Source organism: Paroedura picta, chromosome 1, assembly GCF_049243985.1.
Source record: "Paroedura picta isolate Pp20150507F chromosome 1, Ppicta_v3.0, whole genome shotgun sequence".
Taxonomy (NCBI): domain Eukaryota; kingdom Metazoa; phylum Chordata; class Lepidosauria; order Squamata; family Gekkonidae; genus Paroedura; species Paroedura picta.
This window is the reverse complement of record NC_135369.1, coordinates 122,897,239-122,917,208: the sequence shown is the minus strand read 5'-3', so window position 1 is coordinate 122,917,208 and position 19,970 is coordinate 122,897,239. Positions and strand designations below refer to the sequence as shown.

General features: G+C 39.9%; 1 protein-coding gene across 1 annotated transcript in view; it reads left to right on the top strand.

Moving 5' to 3' along the window:
* CDC40 (cell division cycle 40) overlaps window positions 1-19,970 on the top strand; it is a 48,851-nt gene that overhangs the window by 16,049 nt on the left and 12,832 nt on the right. Inside the window, exons 4-8 of the mRNA XM_077302140.1 lie at window positions 10,841-10,924; window positions 11,269-11,408; window positions 13,486-13,582; window positions 15,450-15,589; window positions 19,772-19,846. Of these exons, the coding sequence (XP_077158255.1) occupies window positions 10,841-10,924; window positions 11,269-11,408; window positions 13,486-13,582; window positions 15,450-15,589; window positions 19,772-19,846 (536 nt within the window). The remainder of the gene's footprint in view (window positions 1-10,840; window positions 10,925-11,268; window positions 11,409-13,485; window positions 13,583-15,449; window positions 15,590-19,771; window positions 19,847-19,970) is intronic.

The window sequence follows — 19,970 nt, the reverse complement described above, 5'->3', positions numbered from 1 at the left end:
CACAGGCATGATAGCTGAAATGATTGTGAATGGAAGCAGAGAGAAGTGATACATTATGCAAAATTTCAGTATTTCCCACAGTCTGTGTTTTCATGCTTGTATTCTATGCTGTTGTGGATAGTTTACAGAGTGATCCCCCCCCCTTACAGTCTCAAAAGAAAATACCTTTTAATGTCTCATTGTCTTAATCATATATTTTAAAAGAAAAAGTTTCATATTTGCTCTGGAAGCAAAGTAAACATGAGTGTGAATGGTGACAGCTTTTTCAAAAGGACATGCTTTGCTTTCCTATGCCGCCACCATACTTGAGTTTCTGCCTGTGTTCCCACAGGATATTTTCCCCCTAAGCCTTGAGTCGTAGAGAGAACAGAAAGCTCGTCTTCAGTCACCAAAACTTCACACTTCTTTGCAGGAATGCAATTCTTGCCTAAAATGTGTCTAATATAAGACAAAGGCTCCATTGTACAAATTGCTTCAGACTAATACAAGTACACTGTTATGTGGGCAGCAAGAGACAGCAGGAAATAATAAATTTAGTTCATCAAGACTATGGGATGTCTTCCAGGCCTGTCTGCGTGGAACACTGTCGCAGTGCTTGTTGTTGGTTATATTGCCCTGTTACTATCATAACACCATAGAACATATTCAGAGATGTTAAGCCTGCACTCTGAGGGTCACTGCTCTTAAGTCATTCAGTAGGGTGAGCCTTTGCTTTCATGTAGTAAAAAAAAGCTGGGGAAGGAGAGCAGAGCCCTCACTCTTTCTGCCAGTTTCATGTTAGCAGCTGACTTCTTTACCTTTGGCTTGACCTTAAATAATGGGGTTTCATCTGGAGAGAAGGAATATTCAGATTTTGTATGCATATTTCCTTTTAATTTAAAAATAAATGGACATATATGCTGACCACTGTTCCTTGTTGAAATAATAGCCTAATAAACTGGCCATCATTGAAACAAAAGTACCTTCATACCTGTGTGGACCACATTATATTTATTGAGCTATTTTGAGAAAACCTTTGTGTTTGGTTTGTACTTTCAGAGGACTTTTCTTTTGCTTGTAATGTACCAAAAGAAATGCTATGCTTTCTTTTGTTTCTATAATGGTTGCTGAGAAAGAGTGGACAGTACAGTTAGGTAGCCATATCTGTCATCTAAATTCAGAAAATATTTGTTAATATTATTCACTATGCATTTTAATTGGTAGGGAAGGTGAAAAAATAAATTACAGCTTATTTACATAGACCTGATCTGGGTGTATGGAGGAAGAAGTAAATAGAGGTCTTTAAGTTGGAACACATCACACAAAAGAACATCTAGCTTAAAACAGCAGGTTTTTCCTTACAGCTGTGTTTGGAAGATAGGAATCTCTTTCACATTCTCAGTATAAAGTAAGAATTGTTCAGAGCCCTTTTTATAAGGGAAAGATGCTGAACCAAATGCAGCTTGGCTATAGAAAACACAGCTCCCCCTGAAGATTAAATCTCACCCAGTGGCTCCATTCATGATCACTTGTTTTGAGAGAGCAACAGCTAAACAAATAGTCCTAGAGACAGCATCAATACAGTGGGAGGACAACTAAGCTGCTGTATTGATTTTGACATGCATCCAAATTGGCATTTCTGCCTTATTTAAAGATGATCTGTGAAAATGAGGCCACTGGAAAATTGGCTCAGTTTCACCATGCAAAGACCTCACTTGGAGTAAAACTAGGTTTCAGAGTGTTCTGTGTACTTGAATAAAATTGCTTTACTATAGTAAATTTCAAAAAATCTTATGGCATTTGCAGCAATCTGTCTTGCTAATACTTAATGAAAACTCGTCTGACTAGCAGTGACATCATGGTGTGGAAAGTATTCGGGAACATTTTCCAATGCTATATTTTTCTGTGGAAAATGTTCTTCTACACATGTGTAAATATAATTTATTTTACTATGATTGCTGGAGCTGTTCTGCTGCAATGCAATCACGTTAGGTGAACTGAAAACGAGATATAGTTCCTGGGCCCAATGCTTGTATGTGATTCAAGCTTCTATTGACCTGAAAAATTCAGGATTTCCAAAAAATGCTGGACTGAAATATCCCTATTAGTATCTGGGATTTTTTGGAAATGCAAAAAAAATAATAATAATAAGGAAAGAAAAATGCAGGTCCTAGAAAAACAAATTGAGTGAGTGGGATAGATTTTTGCACACCCCTTAAGGAAAGGATAAGTGGATACGTAGCGCCTCTAATTTGTTTCTGTGGGAGCAATTGCTAGGCTGTTGCCATGCGGCACTTTGCATCCTTGAAACTGTAGCATGAAGCAATCATGTTACATTGGTGGGTGTTATAGAGGGTATTTATTTTAGTGAGGTTTTTTTCACTTGGAAGTTCACAAGAAGGTAGTTGTTTTTTCCTGTTCATTCCAGTCAAATTGCTGTTGCAAAACTAGGTTGCTTTGATACAGCTAACCCATTAGCACCTTAGAAAACATCTAGATTTTTGAGATAGATGCTTTTGAGAGTCAAAGCTCCCTTCCTCAAATACAAGTTGGAATGGAGATCTTGAGAGTCCTTATATCCCAATTAGAAGGTGGGAGGGGTGTTGCAAAGGAGTAACTCTGGATGCAGAGATACAATGTGCACTGTAAACAGCTTGAACAGAAGAGAAATGCTTAGGAATAGAAAATTAGTATCGGTCATGATTTCCCCTGTTCAGGATGCTGTGGTTGTGGAATTATCCTTTTCCTGAAATAGGAAAACACTTCTCATGAAATCTGTTCACATTTGCCAAAACCTTTTGAGAGTACATCTCCTGCCCAATGATAAATTCTAGAGTGATCTGTGACTCATAGCTGTCACATTAATGCATCGGTACCTAGCAGTAAACGCTTTGGGTTTCCCTTCCTCTGTATTGTTAAGCCCTTTGAAATGTCTGTGGCTTCTGAATACTGGTAAAATTTTATTTGCCTGTCCTCCATCATTATCCAAATTAATATAGTATATCTAACTGAGAACCAGCTTGGTGTAGTGGTTAGGAGTGTGGACTTCTAATCTGGATTTGAATCTGCGCTCCCCCATATGCAGCCAACTGGGTGGCTCGCCACAGCACTGAGAAAACTGCTCTGACCAAGCAGGAATATCAGGGCTCTCTCAGCCTCACCCACCTCATAGGGTGTTTGTTGTGGGGAGAGGAAAGGGACGGCAACTATAAGCCGCTTTGAGCCTCCTTTGGGTAGAGAAAAGCGGCATATAAGAACCAACTCTTCTTCTTCTAATATAACTTGAGAAGTGGGCTAAATTAAATAAAATGATATTCAATAGGGACAAATGTAAAGTTCTGCATTTAGGTAGGAAAAATCATATACTCCAATATAGGATGGGGGAGACTTGTCTTGGCAGTAGTATGTGCAAAAGGGATCTAGGTGTAGACCATACATTTAACATGAGTCAGCAGTGTGACTCAGTGGCTAAAAATGCAAATGGGATTTTGGGGTGTATCAAACTGAGTGTCTAGATCGTGGGAGGTGATGGTACCACTTTACTCTGCTCTGGTTTGGCCTCATTTGCAGTACTGTGTTCAGTTTTGGACACCACAGTTTAAGAGGAATGTAGACAAACTGGAGCGTGTCCAGGGGAGGGCAACAAAGATGGTGAGGGGTTTGGAGACCAAGATGTTTGAGGAAAGGTTGGGGGAGCGTGGTCTGTTTAGCCTGGAGAGGAAACAACAGAGGGGATCTGATAACCATCTTCAAGTATTTAAAAGGCTGCCACGTAGGGGATGGAGCAGAGTTGTTCTCTCTTGCCTCGGAGGGATGGACCAGAACCAATGGGGTGAAATTAATTCAAAAGAAATTCCATCTAAACATCCAGAAGAAGTTCCTGACAGAGCGGTTTCTCAGTGGAACAGGCTTCCTCGGGAGGTGGTGGGTTCTCCATCTTTGGGCATGTTTAAACAGAGGCTGGATTCTGTGAAGGCTCAAGGGGGTGGCAGTTTCCTGGCAAAGACCAAACTGGCCCCAGAAATAATATCTGAGGCTACCATTTGAAGATCTCTAGGGATGTCGGGTACATAATTTAGCTGTAATGTTGCTGTTTTCCCAGCCTATATGATATAGTCCTCACCACTGGTTTCCTGTAACTTAAGGCACATTTGCATATAGAAGTTAGCCTTATCTACTCCGCAAAACTGGCATGAACTGCTTATAGTATTGTAGATCTTTGTCTGCCTTAGAGGATTTAAACGCCACCTATAAATCATTTTTATGCAGTTTTCTCTCAAGGAAAAACTAAAAAATTAGTTCCATGAGTACATTAATAACAGGTTTTCTAATCTTGATACAGATCTCAAAATAAAATTTCTTTGGATCATTCTGCATAAATAACCCTTAAGTCTCAGGCTGTCAAATATCACAGCATCACTGCAATCTTTTGTATTGTTATATGGCAGTACTGAATTTCAGTATTTGCTGAGACCAAACCTCTCCTCCTTTTTAAAGGGAGAAAATTCTGGACCCAGCATATCAGTCAGATCTCTAACAACAATTGCTAAGGGGGAGAATTCTTTATTAAATCTTATACCTTATGTATAGCATTTGTTGTTTTATTATCATTATTATTGTAGTATTTTCAATTTGCTTTCTTTATCCAGGTTCATATTTTGTTGGAAATGTTAATGAAATATTGGTCAGCACAATTTCGCTTCCCTTTTCCAGACAATATGCATCTTTCCATTAGCTTAATATGACAGTTTGGTAATATATTTTGAGGTTAGGTATCCCCAGCCACTATTTAACTTTTTATTTAAATCCTAGGTCTGAGGTCTCTCTTTATCCCAAATAAAAATATTTAGCAGATGTTGCTAGTCTTTTAACACTTTATTAGAAATTTCAGCTGGTAACTTGCTAGATAGGAAGTTTAATCATAGAATCATAGAATCATAGAGTTGGAAGGGGCCATACAGGCCATCTAGTCCAACCCCCTGCTCAACACAGGATTAGCCCTAAGCATCCTAAAGCATCCAAGAAAAGTGTGTATCCAACCTTTGCTTGAAGACTGCCAGTGAGGGGGAGCTCACCACCTTCTTAGGCAGCCTATTCCACTGCTGAACTACTCTGACTGTGAAAATTTTTTTCCTGATATCTAGCCTATATCGTTGTACTTGAAGTTTAAACCCATTACTGCGTGTCCTCTTCTCTGCAGCCAACAGAAACAGCATCCTGCCCTCCTCCAAGTGACAACCTTTCAAATACTTAAAGAGGGCTATCATGTCCCCTCTCAACCTCCTTTTCTCCAGGCTGAACATTCCCAAGTCCCTCAACCTATCTTCATAGGGCTTGGTCCCTTGGCCCCAGATCATCCTCGTCACTCTCCTCTGTACCCTTTCAATTTTATCTACGTCCTTCTTGAAGTGAGGCCTCCAGAACTGCACACAGTACTCCAAGTGTGGTCTGACCAGTGCCGTATACAATGGGACTATGACATCTTGTGATTTTGATGTGATGCCTCTGTTGATACAGCCCAAAATGGCATTTGCCTTTTTTACTGCTGCATCACACTGCCTGCTCATGTTTAGTTTACAATCCACAAGTACCCCAAGGTCTCATTCACACACAGTGTTACCTAGAAGCGTATCCCCCATCCAGTAGGCATGCTTTTCATTTTTCTGACCCAGATGCAGAACTTTACACTTATCTTTATTAAATTGCATCTTGTTCTCATTTGCCCATTTTTCCATTGTGTTCAGATCTCGTTGAACTCTGTCTCTATCTTCCGGAGTATTTGCCAGTTCTCCCAATTTGGTGTCATCTGCAAACTTGATGAGTAGTCCCTCCTCCCCCTCATCTAGATCATTAATAAATATGTTAAAAAGTACCAGGCCAAGCACCGAGCCCTGAGGTACCCCGCTACTCACCTCTCTCCAGTCTGATGAAACACCATTGACAACAACTCTTTGAGTGCGGTTCTCTAACCAATTCCCTATCCACCTATCTGAAAATCCAGATTGCAGTTCTTCAATTTATCCATCAGAACATCATGGGGAACCTTGTCAAAAGCTTTACTAAAATCTAAGTAAATGACATCAACCGAATTTCCCCGATCCAGCAAACCTGTTACTTGGACAAAAAAGGAAACCAGGTTGGTCTGGCAGGACCTGTTGGAGACAAATCCATGCTGACTTCCTTGGATCACCAAATTGTCCTCCAGATGTTTGCAGATCGCTCCCTTTAATATCTGCTCCATTATCTTCCCCACAACAGAGGTCAGACTCACTGGTCTGTAGTTTCCCGGGTCATCCTTCCTCCCTTTTTTGAAGATCGGAATAACGTTTGTCCTCCGGGACATCTCCAGTCCTTAAAGAGGTTCTGAAGATGATGGACAAGGGCTGTGCAAGTTCTCAGGAAAGTTATTTGAGTACTCTCGGGTGCATTTCATCCGGACCAGGGGATTTGAACTCATCCAGTGCAGCTAAATGCCTCTCGACAACCTCTCTATCCATGTTAACCTGCCACCCAGACACTGTCCTTTGGCTATGGCCATCTCTAGATGTGCCTAAACACTTTGACCTGTGGGAAAAAACAGATGTAAAATAGGCACTAAGCCTTTGTGCTTTCACTGCATCTTCCGTTAGAGTTTGTCCATCCGCACCCAACAGTGGGCCTATTGCCTCCTTTACTTTACGTTTGTTCCTCACATAACTGAAAAATCTTTTCTTGTTACAATGGGCTTCCCTGGCCAATCTTAGCTCACTCTCAGCTTTGGCCTTTCTGATTATTGATCTACAGTGCCTAGTAACCTGTAGGTACTCTTCTTTAGAGCTCTCTCCTTCCCTCCATTTCCTGAACATTTTCCTTTTCTTTCTTAGTTCCTCTTGAAGTTCTCTGTTCATCCAAATAGGCTTCTTAGAGCTCCTGCAGTGTTTTCGTCTTTCTGGGATAGTCATTGATTGAGCATGCAATAGCTCCTGTTTGAGTAGCGCCCACCCTTCACATGCTCCCTTCCCTTCCAGCATTCTCGTCCATGGTATGACACTCATCATGTCTCTGAGTTTATTAAAGTTTGCCCTACGAAAATCCAACATCCGCATCTGGCTACAAGCTTCCTTGGCTCCCCATCTCAAAAGGAATTCTATGAGGACATGGTCACTTCCCCCTAGGGTCCCCACCTCCTTCACCTCATCCACCAACTCTTGCCTGTTGGTCAGTATTAAGTCCAGTATGGCTGAACCTCTTGTGGGTTCATCTACCATTTGATAAATGAAATTGTCAGCCAGGCAGGTCAGAAACTTGCATGACTGAGGACGCTTCACAGAGTTTGTTTCCCAGCACACATCTGGGAAATTGAAGTCACCCATAATGACAAGGTCCTGCCTCTTGGATATTTTCTGAAGCTAGCTGCTCACAAAGTGCAGCATCCACATCCTCTCATTATAAAGTGCAGCATCCACATCCTCTTGTTACAAAGTGCAGCATCCACATCCTCTCGTAATCGGGGAAGATCATTTCTGTCATGTTCATTCATCCAAGAAAGAATAGTTTTGGGGTTTCCAGAGTGTCAAATTTGTTTAGTTTAGTTGTTAAAGGTAAAGGTATCCCTTGTGCAAGCACCGAGTCATGTCTGACCCTTGGGGTGAAGCCCTCCAGCATTTTCATGGCAGACTCAATACGGGGTGGTTTGCCAGTGCCTTCCCCAGTCATTACCGTTTACCCCCCAGCAAGCTGGGTACTCATTTTACCAACCTCGGAAGGATGGAAGGCTGAGTCAACCTTGAGCCGGCTGCTGGGATTGAACTCCCAGCCTCATGGGCAGACAGCTTCAGACAGCATATCGCTGCCTTACCACTCTGCGCTACAAGAGGCTCTTAGTTCAGCTGTTACTGGATCGTAATTAATTTTATAAAGACATTTATTATTCTTAACCAAGTACCCAATTATTTGGTTTGATTCATTCTTTTCATACCCTAAATCCAGTTATCTTCTTTGCATTCACTCAAGTCTGTATTGAAGCAGATTACCTCAGTTTTATCTGCATTCAGCTCGTACCTGGAGAATCTGTCATATTGAATAACAAGGCTCTCTCATTCTTTACCAGATTGTTCTCTTTTTAACAGTTATTGAACAATGTCAGTCAGCATAACAGACCAATTTTGTACTGGGATAGATCTACTTTAACCCTGACTTTTAATCTCCTGTATATTGTTTGAAAGAATGACAAGAGCAGAACACTTCTTCTGATGTCTCATGAGACAGACACTCATTTATGCTGACATTAACAAAAGATTGTATATAAAATTGTCAGCTAATCAAAGGTTACTAGAGATTCTAGCAAAAATCTGAGTTTCCCTATATCACATACTTCATCTTCTAGGAATAGGAAAATGTACTTAATTTCTTCCTTATTAACAATCTCTTCTATATTTGCAGCAATAGCTCAACCAGATATTAAGCCAGTCTGTCAGATGATAAAAATTTGCTATCTAGATTTTGTAAGTAAGGCTGATGGGGCAGTGCAAGTTCACGAAGGTTACATATTTTGAGCAATTAACCCCAATTAACAATATGGCTACTGTATTCTAAATCCACTGTACTTTGCAGGTGCTCTTCAAAGGCAGTCTCTTCCATTTATGCTGCTTCTTGATCAAGTGGACTGATCAGCTATGATAAAAAACCTTTGTCAGTTTTTTAGTCACTTGTATGGAAGTATTTTAGTCCATTGTATTATAACATGGTACATTTCTTCAATAATCAAATGGTTACAACACGTACATTTTCATCTCAAGAATTCAGTCATCATGGTAATATTCTTGAGATCCCAGAACACTTTATGGGCAAAGGATATAGGATAGAGATAGACCTGCATTTTTTCAAATCTGTCACCTTAAAAATGCATGACTGTCACAGTGCCCAGAACAGTGCAAATACATTAGTCCAGGAAAAAATTCTAAGAACTAGCATAAATATTTTTTTTATAAAATGGTACTGTTTTTCCATGGACTATGCTCTTTTCAACAATAATTAAATGTGTTAGCTTCTGTTGTTTGAATGTGTAAAGTGTGCATTAACAACAATAAATCCAGTATCAATCAGGGCAGGGAGAATAATTCAGAATCTCACAGATCTGGAAAAGACCATAAAGGGCCATCCAATCCAGACCCTCCCCCCCCCGCACACACACGTTTCAGAGACTTCAAAATCTTAACAGGTGCTCATCCAGTCTCTTCCTAATAATGTCCAATGAAGGAGAGACTACCACCTTCCGAGGCAGCATATTCCATCCACAAACAGCCTCACCATCCTAAAATGCTTTCTAATATTTGTGGAATTTCCTTTCCAGCTTGGTATAGTGGTTAGGAGTGTGGACTTCTAATCTAGCGATCTGGGTTTGATTCCCCACTCCCCCACATGCAGCCAGCTGGGGGACCCTGGGCTCACCACGGCACTGATAAAGTTGTTATGACTGAACAGTAATATCAGAGCTCTCTCAGCCTCATCCACCTCAAGGGGTGTCTGTTTTGGGGAGAAGAAAGAGAAGGAAAATATAAGTCGCTTTGAGACTCCTTAGGATAGAGAAAAGCAACATATAAGAACCAACTCTTCCTATAATATAGAAATCAAATCAATAATAATAAAATAAATAATAATTTGAATCCATTGCTCCTAATTCTTGTCTCTAAGCAAGTTGGCCCTCTCGTCAACATGTCTACCTTTTATTTATTAATTTATTAATTTATATATACACACACACACACATACCACCCTCTCCGGAGGCTCAGCTGTGTTTTACCTAGTTAAACACAGCTGTCATGTCACCCCTTGCCCCTCAACCATCCTAGTCACTCTTCTGTGAACACATTCCAACTTGTCAATATTCTTCTTGAACTGTGGTGCCCAGAACTGGACATAATATTCCAGTTGAGGTTTAACCAATGAAGAATAGAGTGGTATTCTAACTTCCCTCACTCTGTTCCTAGCAATGCAGCCTAATATTGTATTAGCCTTCTTGGTTGTCATCTCACAGTTGGCTCATATTCAATTTATTGTCTGCCAGAACTGCTAAGTCTCTTTCACATATACTACTTATATTTATACTTCACATTTTTATTACCCAAATGTACTACTTTACATCTCTCTCTGTTAAATTTTTGTTTTAAGCTGTGGCCTAACTTTCCAATCTATTCATATCTTCTTGAATACTAGTCCTTTCCTCAAGAACTTCCCTTTACCACCTCATCCAAATGATTAATGAAAATGTTAAACAATACCAGACCCAGCACAGAACCCTGTAGTGTAGTACACTGCTGGTCAACACCCTCCAAGATGAAGATAAACCATTGATGAGCAGCCTTTAGGTTCCATGAACCAGCCAATTACAAATCTGTTTGATTGTGATGTTGTCCATACTTGTTTTTACTACCTTTCTCATTGGAATATCTTATCAAAGCCCTTAATAAAATCAAGATATACAGTATCCACTGCATTTCCTGCATCTACTAAACTAGGGTGTAACCCCCCCCCCAACCTCACAGGGTGTTTGTAAGCAGCTTTGGGACCCCTTTGGATAACGAAAAGTGGGTATTAAAAATCAGCTTTTCTTAAAATAAATTTTGGCACTTTCTTCTTGAAAACTAGCATGGCTTAGTTGTTAACAGCAATAGGCTTTAATCTGAAGAACTGGGTTTCATTCCCTACTCCTCCACATGAAGTCTGCTGGGTGACCTTGGGCCAGTCACCATCCTGTCAGAATTCTCACCTCACAAGGTGACTGTTTTGGGGAGACGAAGGGAAGGGGATGGTTGAACCACTTTGAGACTCCTTAGAGTAGAAAAAAGTGGGGTATAAAAAAAAAACTCTTCTTTTTCTCCAGGGTATGCTTTGGATCCCTCAGTAGATAATTATGATGTTTCTACAAAGTATATTGGATCTGTTGAGGAAGCTGAAAAGAATCAAGGTAGGAAATCTATATTCTCATATTTGAAATGTTACATTTCTAAATCAAGAAAATATACAGTTTATTTTGAATGTAAGAATTACCTTGCTGTAGTTAAACAGTCAGTGGTTTCTAAGCAGTCACTACAATAGGACTACTCCTAGGGCTGCATAATAATAGCCACTATTTTAGCTCTATGATTGTCAGTACCTTCTGTAGCTATCATTCAACATCATAGCTGAAAATTCTGGGATCATGGAGATTTTTCCTTTTTGGATTTTCACAAGTGTTTTGTAAAGAAGAATATGTTGGTATTCTTAAGTTAAATGTTGCCTTCAAGTATAATTTTATTTTACTGCTCATAGGTCTAACAGTGTTTGAAACAGGACAGAAGAAAACAGAGAAAAGGAAGAAATTCAAAGAGAATGATGCATCTAATATTGATGGCTTCTTGGGACCATGGGCAAAATACATTGATGAAAAGGATGTTGCCAAACCTTCAGAAGTGAGCATCACTTGTTGGTTTTTTTCCCTTCTAAATATAGCTGAAGCAATAGTGATCATTCTGAAGCCTATGCAGCCTGGGATCCAACAAAGCCCTTAAATCTTCTCACATCTGTGCAGAGGTTTTCTGAATTTTTCTTCCAGCTACAGCCCCTTAAGCTACATTGAATGGTGCCTTGGAGAATCCACAAACACCATGAGTGTACATTTTTTGGGAATGCTTTTCATGGAAGCAGAGTGTAAGTGATGCAGTGGGACGAGTCCTGGAAAGCTTCCTCCTCAGAAACAGATTATTTTTGTAAGCTCAAAGGTATAACAAAACTATAAAACATCAATCATAATATGTGTATTTAATCATCTGTAGACTTTGCAGCCCAGGACTTTTCCACTTCTTCCTCCTCCTGCAGTCCACTAGTTACCCTTAAATGTTGTACTTTATTGATGATAAGCGGGAAGAGCATCGGCTCTACAGTAGGAAGGGAGAACCTGCAGAAATCACCACTTTTCCCTTTCATGAAGGGAGAGGCCGTTCTGTCGAAGAAGCTACATGATTGGATATAAGCCACATTAAAAAAAAGTCAGATACATGAAATGAGAGACACAAAATCAATAAGCCATCAACTGTCCTAGAAACAGCTTGCTATGTGCCCAGGTATAATTTTTTCACACTGTCTTACAGCTGCCTCAGCTGGAGAGACAAATTTTTCCATAACAGATTTATTATTGTCTGTAAACCAAAAATCAGTCTTGTGCTGAGCCCATCAGCGGTCTTTTCCTTACAATATTTTGATCTCAGGTCCTTCTGTGGAGGACATAGGAACAAATAGTGCTATAAATCTTTCACTAAGCTTTCTCAAGAAATGCCATGTCTCATGATGAAAGGTTCCCCCCCCCCCGCTCCAATGTCATTCAAGAGATGGGTGTTCTAGAAACAAAATAATGTTAAAACTATTGTTTGGGATACAATAAAAGATCTGATAGGACACTTTCAGTTGCATGGAAAAATGAAATAAATGCCATACTGCTAACCCTCACTGAAGAAAGCTCGGGTAAATTGCATGTACATAATTTTTATTTATAAAAGATCTTTGTTTTCTGTCTTTTGCCAAAGCATATTCTCCCTTCCCACTGTAAACCCTGTGCTGTTCCTGAGGGGCAGATAACATATTTAGAAAATCAAGCAATTGTTTGCAATTATGGCACACATGTAGAATTGCCCACCTGATTTAAGTTTTCTAAATAAGAACAGGTGCTTTGAACAAACTTTATCTCCTATTTCTGGCCTGCCCCTGTTCTAATTCTAAATATTTCTTGATGTAAGCATCTCTTGGTCTGGACATCCAGTCTACATGGGCAATATGTGGAGCCAGTCCTATCCAGTATATGGTTTATTGGAAAGAAGTTTTGTGGTATTGAGTATTCAATTCACAGTTTCATTCTAAAGCCCCATCTTAATGCTGAGACAGTGCATTTGAGTCTACAAAGTACAGCATACAATAAGATTTAAATTGGGAGCATCCTGGCTCTCAGACCCTGCAGGGAGGAAAATTTGTAGTTATCTCCAGTTAGAGATATTTTGACAGTGAGTTACAACAGTGAACATAAATGGGAGAATGCACATATGGTGCTGAAAACAATATACAGACATTAGCCCTCAGGTTCCCTCACCAAGATGCCTGTGTAGTGAATGATTAATGTTTACCGGATGCACGTTCATTGTGGCCATTGATGCCACTGATTATCTACTTTGGAATTTGACACACACCCCATTATGAACCGTCAGATCTGTCAGCCCTCTTACTGAATGCAAGTGTGTAGACTTGCTGGCAGGGGCTCATGGGAATTGTAGTCCATGAACATCTGGAGGACCACAGGTTGACTACCCCTGCTCTATGTGATTTGCGGAACTTATTTTGTGAAAAAGTGACAAATAGATTGCTAGATATCTTGTGTTTAATTGTTCAAGGAACCTTTTTGAAAGGTAACATATTATTTTAAAAAGCTAGTTCAACGAAGCATGCTATTTTAGATTTCTCTGTAGAATAAGAATAGTAAAGCTTAATATTTGGGCTACTTAGGAAGAACAGAGGGAATTAGATGAAATCACAGCAAAGAGGCAGAAGAAAGGCAAACATGAAGATGATAAACCTGGAGAAGAAAAGACTATTTTGCATGGTAAGTGCCGTCTTCAGCAGTCCGGTTGCATTTTCTTGATCTATTTTCAAATATTTGATCATTTAGGGGAAATATTGTGTATTTTGGCCTGTGTACTGTGCCAGTAATTCTTACAGCATACCGTGTAGAAAGATGGCAAAAAGGAAGACTTCAAAACAGCCTGGTTTTGTTGTTTCTGGTGACACAGGAAAGAATTTCAAGATGCAGCTAAATTTGGATGGTAGGCAGATTGTACTATTGGGAACAGTGTGGAAATGTCATTTGCTTGTGTATTCATTGCAAATGTCAGTTCCTAGTATTTTAATTTGGCAGTCTCCTTTGGGTAGTCATTTCTACCACATAAAACTAAACATCTCAGATTTTACTTCCATACACATTTAGATCATCTTCTTATCTGATTGCCAGCAGTAAAGATTTGTAACAAAATCAATTGTTTCTTATAAAAGCTTGGAATTGTAGCCATCTTATGATTTTGATGCAATTAGTCATCAGGAAGAAGAGCTTCTTTCCTGGCCCAGGCATCCTTAGATTTCCCCCCACCCCACTTCATGTTTTTCTCTCTCTTTTCACTTTACCATTTCAGTCTACCAGTGTCCTGAGATACATACTAATGAGACTATTTAATATTTTTGCCAGAGACCTCTCTCCTTCTATATTGTTACAATTACAAATAATTACAAATAAAACTTTATTATGTAGTTTTTATTTTATATATTTATTCATGTAATTCATGTAATTTATATACTGTTGTGTTGTTAATATTGTCTGATGACAAAACTTTCCACCCTCAGAGATACATCCATACTCCCATTGCAGAGAGTCTTAGTACTATGCAGGCTTTTTGTTTTTTATCAGAATCTTAACTTAGTGGCAGGTTTCTTCCTACAGAGGAGGATATCTTATGCATGAGCACAGACATTTGTCCTATGGAGAGTTAAGTTAGCGTTTTGAGAAGGGGTCAAGGAAGCCAGTCAGAGTTTAATATTCTGGTAATTAGATGGGTTTAGAACAGGCTTCGTCAATCAGGGTTTTGTGAAACCCTGGGATTTTTGACAACCCTGGAAGGGTTCCTGAATGGTTGGGAGTTAATTAATTTTTGAATTTGTTAAACATCTATTGGGTGATATGACCTTATATGGTCATGTTGCCCCACCTACCCTCTCCCCAAATGGACAGTGATGGGCCTGGAGGGGGTGGGAAGGGGACTGTCCCTGGTGGGGTATGTACACATCTATGCTTCCCAAACATATTCATAGATAGAAAGAAGTACTTTTCAAGCTGGCAATGGCAAAACCTTTTATTTTAAGATATATCTCCAAATTCTTTTCTGTTTAGTATCTCTCAGAAATGGGTCTACTAATATCCATGGTCCAACAAGGTATCCATGCTCCTGGGCATCTTGCAAGTGGCCCACTTATAGATTCCCTAGAGGGCAGATACCTTGTTAGACCATTGATATTAGTAGACCCATTTCTGTGAGCTACTAAATATAAAAGAGAGTTCGGATATACAAGATTTGTTGTTGTTGTTATGTGCGAAGTCGTGTCCGACCCAACGCGACCCCATGGACAATGATCCTCCAGTACAAGATATATGTCTTAAAATAAAAGGTTTTGCCATTGCCAGTTTGAAAAATACTTTGTCTTCGCATCTTTAGCTGACAGTTGTCTCTGCTCCCAACCATATTCGGCATGATTGCACCACTTCTAGGGTTTCTTGAAGCCTGAAGAATGTTTCAGGGGTTTCTCAATGGTAAGAAAGTTGAGAAAAGCTAGTTTTGAAAGTAGATGGTCTAATATTTAAACTTGGCAGTATTTTGGCGAGAATATTATAGAATTTGACATGTTTTGCCTGACTTCTTTCTTAGTCAAAGAGATGTATGATTACCAAGGGAGATCCTACCTTCACGTCCCTCAGGATGTTGGAGTTAACCTGCGTTCACCTGTTCCCCCTGAGAAATGTTACCTTCCCAAGAAGCAGATCCATGTGTGGTCTGGGCATACAAAGGTAAAAGATGGTTCAAACTAAGTTCTCCCTGTTTTGTGTATGTTGAATGTTTTTTTCATTATAATAATGGATCCAGCCTCTCACAGTTTTTCCATGGTTTCAACATGTGTCCTTGGCACAAATTACACCATTGCATCTACTAGCTTGAATTACTTCAGCCACTTGGTGAGACATTATTTTATATTTAGTATCTCTCAGAAATGGTCTACCAAGGTATCCATGCTCCTGGGCATCTTGTAAGTGGCCCACTCAGCAGACCTGAGTATGGCATCACATTTGGGCTGATGGGTCATTTAATTTAATTTTGAGATTTTTGATGATATTAGTTACTGTGTTGCATGACATTTTACAATATGACCATTTCTAAAGCCTCCCTGTAGTATATCCAGGTCAGGAAGGCTAATCCCCCAGTCTCCCTGAGAGATTACTGTCAAGGATTCCAAAGTACAAAGCAGAGAGCCAGGCTAAACCTGCACTCTCTATATGGTTGCTGCCACCACTTGTGATCTCCGCCAAGTCCTAAGAGTCCAAGGATGTCTCTCAGATCTGTCTGAGAACAAAGGCAAGGTGTCTTCACCCAGTCCAAAAAAGAGAGACCTCAAAACAATTACACAGGTAGCTGTAAGGCCCTGAGTGGACCAAGGTCCTGTAACACTTTTAAGAATCAGACAAAAGGTTTACAATGCAACTAGTAATGAGAAAAATAACAAATGTGCTTAATATAACTTCAATACTCCATACTCAATCAGTCAATCAGTAACCGTTTATTGGCATAAAATATGTATAAGATATAAAAATAGGGTTTAAAATTTCAACAAAAGAATAAAATAGGCCATGGGGTTACATAACCAAACAGAACTTAAAACGATTAAATAAACTATAAAAGATAAAATACAAGGTAGGCAGCATATTATAAAAGCATCTTAGTTAAAACTCTGGCAACTAAAATGGTTACCTCTGGGTCTTTGTCAGAGAGCAGAAATTGCAAGGTCATAGATTTACTTACAGAAGGCTTGTTTCCCAGCAAAGCAACAAAGCTGTTATCCCGACACTGCTTATATAAGGGGCAATCTAACAAAATGTGTGAGACAGAGTCAGGGCAGCCAGAACCACACGGACAGAGTCTCGCATGGTATGGGGATATGGTGGAATCTTCCCTCTAAGACCTTTGAGGGGAAAGCATTCATTCATGCTAGGAGAAAAGCTCTTCTCAGGGGTGTGGGACATCAAGAAGATGCAAATATGCAGACATAATATTTCTCTGCATAATGATGCCAAAGAATGCTGGTGAGCAGACTCGAGGCTGGGTAGGTATGAGTTCCTGCTGCTCATGGTCTAATATTCTCTGTTTAATAATCCAGAAGATACATTTTTCTTCCAGAGGTAGTAGGGAGTTCAGATCGATGCCAATGGAGACTAATTTTTGTTCAATAGCCTGGAACCATTGAAATTTAAGAGGGTCACTTTTCAGACAAGTTAAAAGGCTGCCAGTTTCTACTCTAAAATATAGTCTGACCCAAAATTTAAAAGTAGCTATCCAGGCCCTTGTCTCTACCCTAATTTGGCCAAATTCTGCGCAAATGGCATGGTAGGAGACACAATTGGGAACTCCTGCAATTTGCCTATAGAAAGCAGATTGAACACCCTCAATAGATTTATTAAAGGCAGGAACCCATAAGGGGCATCCAAACAGGAGCTGGGACATCACTTTGGCATTAAAAATTTTAATTGCTGCAGGAATAAATTGGTTACCTTTCGCAGAGAAAAAGAACTGTTTTATCAAGGAAGATGAGGATTTGGCTAGTCCATACTCAAAAGCAAGAAAGTTTTTATTATCTTATTATTACATTTATATGCTGCCCTCCCCTGAGTCTCATTTTGCCATCAATAGTTAAAGTCCATATGGCACAAGCAAAATTCAGAAACACGAGTTCTGACCCATAAGGTGGTTTCCAAGTAGGCCAGACATAACAACAGCATAGGGTGGTCAGAGCCCCAGAGGTAAGACAGTAGGTATAACAAAACATGGATACATATGGACAAAGTCCGACGTGGAATTCACTAACTAAGTAAAATCAAAATCATATATTAATTTAAGGCTAGAACAATTAAACCCTTGGTAACAAGATGGCCTGTTATTGACCCATTATGCACGGGGGGAATAATGCACATTCGGGGTGGAATGGTGGAGACTAAAATCACCGATAATGCACGGTGCCGGCTGCAACCAGCCGCAGCTTCGGTGCATGCCGCCGAAAAAGCCGCGTTAGCGAAATGCGGAAGAAAGCACAGCTTCCGGGTGACCGGGGCGCAACCAGAAGCGGCGGCAGGATCGCCGCGTGCATAATCAGTTACTCTGGGTTTTGCCGCCGTCTCTACCGTCCCGTGCTTAACCGGTGTGCTTCGCGTCTTCCCCCTCCGCGTTTTCCATGTGACCCGAAATTGCCGTTTCAGCGGCCGTGCATAATGGGCCATTCTGAATAGCCAATCAGAAATCAATGCTAAGGTGTTAGCAGTCTGACATCATTTGACCTGCAGTAGCAAAAGGGTCAGGCCCCCTTGCCAATAAAGCCACTGTTAATTGGCAGAAGCTGGAGAGGACTTCTTATCTTCAAGTGTCCACACAGTCAGGTGTGCAATTCAAGGACAAACCAATTCAACATTAATTGGGGGAAATACTTTCATTTATTAATTACATTTATATACTGCCCTCTCCTAAGGCTCAGGGCAGTTCAGTTTTAAAATCACATCAGAACTCGGCCTACCGGAGGATAGGGGGAGCCTGAACCATCATTTCAAGAGAACTGAAAAATGTATATGCTTTCTTTTCCACTACATTCCCCATCTGATGTAAGTTTTCTAAATGAGAACAGATGCTTTGAACAAACTTTAGCTTCTATTTCTGGCCTATATCTTCACTAATATTTCTTGTTGTAAGATGGTCTGATCTGCATGGGCAATCCAAGCACAAAAGTTTGTGATATTCATTTAGGTTTTTCATGCTATCATAAAATGTGTCCAGTTAATCTTCATTATGCCTCCGTTTTAAAATGTAACAGTCTTCAGGTTAACTACACAGTGATAGCTGTACTGATGCCATTAAGCACCCATTTGTGTGAGTCTGCTAATAATGTGTGAAAACCTTTTGCTATATTCAGAACCTTGAATATTTAGTTTCGCAGCCTATGTAGGCCATCATTTTTTTCCGCATTTCATGACTTAAATAAGCACAAGAAGTCCTTTGCTGTGGTTTGAGTTGTTTGCCCCTCATCTGGTCAGCATTTCAGCCCAGAGCACCACCACTAGAATCACCAGCTATTTTATGTCGGCCTATAATTCACTGTCAAGAGTTCCTGTCAGAGGATTGAATTAGCTATGTTGACACGTATCTGTCTCATCATTATTTCACAGAGTAACGTCTTTTGCTTTGGAAGCACTCACTATACAGTGTATAGAATCCTAAATAGATCATTGCAATGTTTTAAGTTGAAAATATGTCTTTGAGACTTTCTCAGGGGACTCTGAATAATTCTGTAGTTAATGCCAAGCCACTGTGATGATACAAAGATTTTTCTAGGAATCAATATTCCACAGTATAATAGTAGTCATTCTGTAGCCATTGTGAACTGTGTTGTCATATGATATTCTTGCCTGCAGTCTGTTAGGAGAATAGAACTAACCCAAAGCCACAGACTAAGTCACAGAGTTCTAGGGGTTATTTTTGGTCAGTTAGATTTGGAATACCTGCTTGGTGGGTATCCCAAGCTGTTTCTGGGACAGGTTATTCTGCAGCTACTGCCTGTTCTTATGGGTTTGTTTTTAAAGAAAGAAAAAACAGAATAAAAGCAAATGTAATGTCAAAACTCTAGCAGCAAAGAGAGTTCAGCCAAATAAAAGCATGACCATGTAATTATTCTTAACTCACAGAGTGTTCTCCCTAGGTAGCTGCAACACGGTTTGTTGTATTCCCCTTTGTAATTGCAGTATAATTACAGTAATATCAGCAGTTGCCACATGTGAATTAAGCTTTATAGCAGTTGTGGTTGTGCCCCCAGGATTAATCTTTAGCAGAATTGATAGCCACCTACTAATGATCGAATTCTTTATAGAAGTTTATATAACCCGGTTGGAAAATGTCTCTACATAGTCTCTCCATTCAGTTCACTTTTTAAAATTTTACAGGGTGTCAGTGCTGTCAGGCTGTTTCCTCTTTCTGGCCACCTGTTGCTGTCTTGTTCAATGGACTGCAAAATTAAGGTAAACTCCTCTGAAATAATAAGTCATCGTTTACAGGTGTCACAGTAATTTTGGGGCATGCTTCTCCTGTAACTTCCTTATTTTGAGGCAAATGCAGTTGATGGCTTTGTGTTGTGCTGGAATT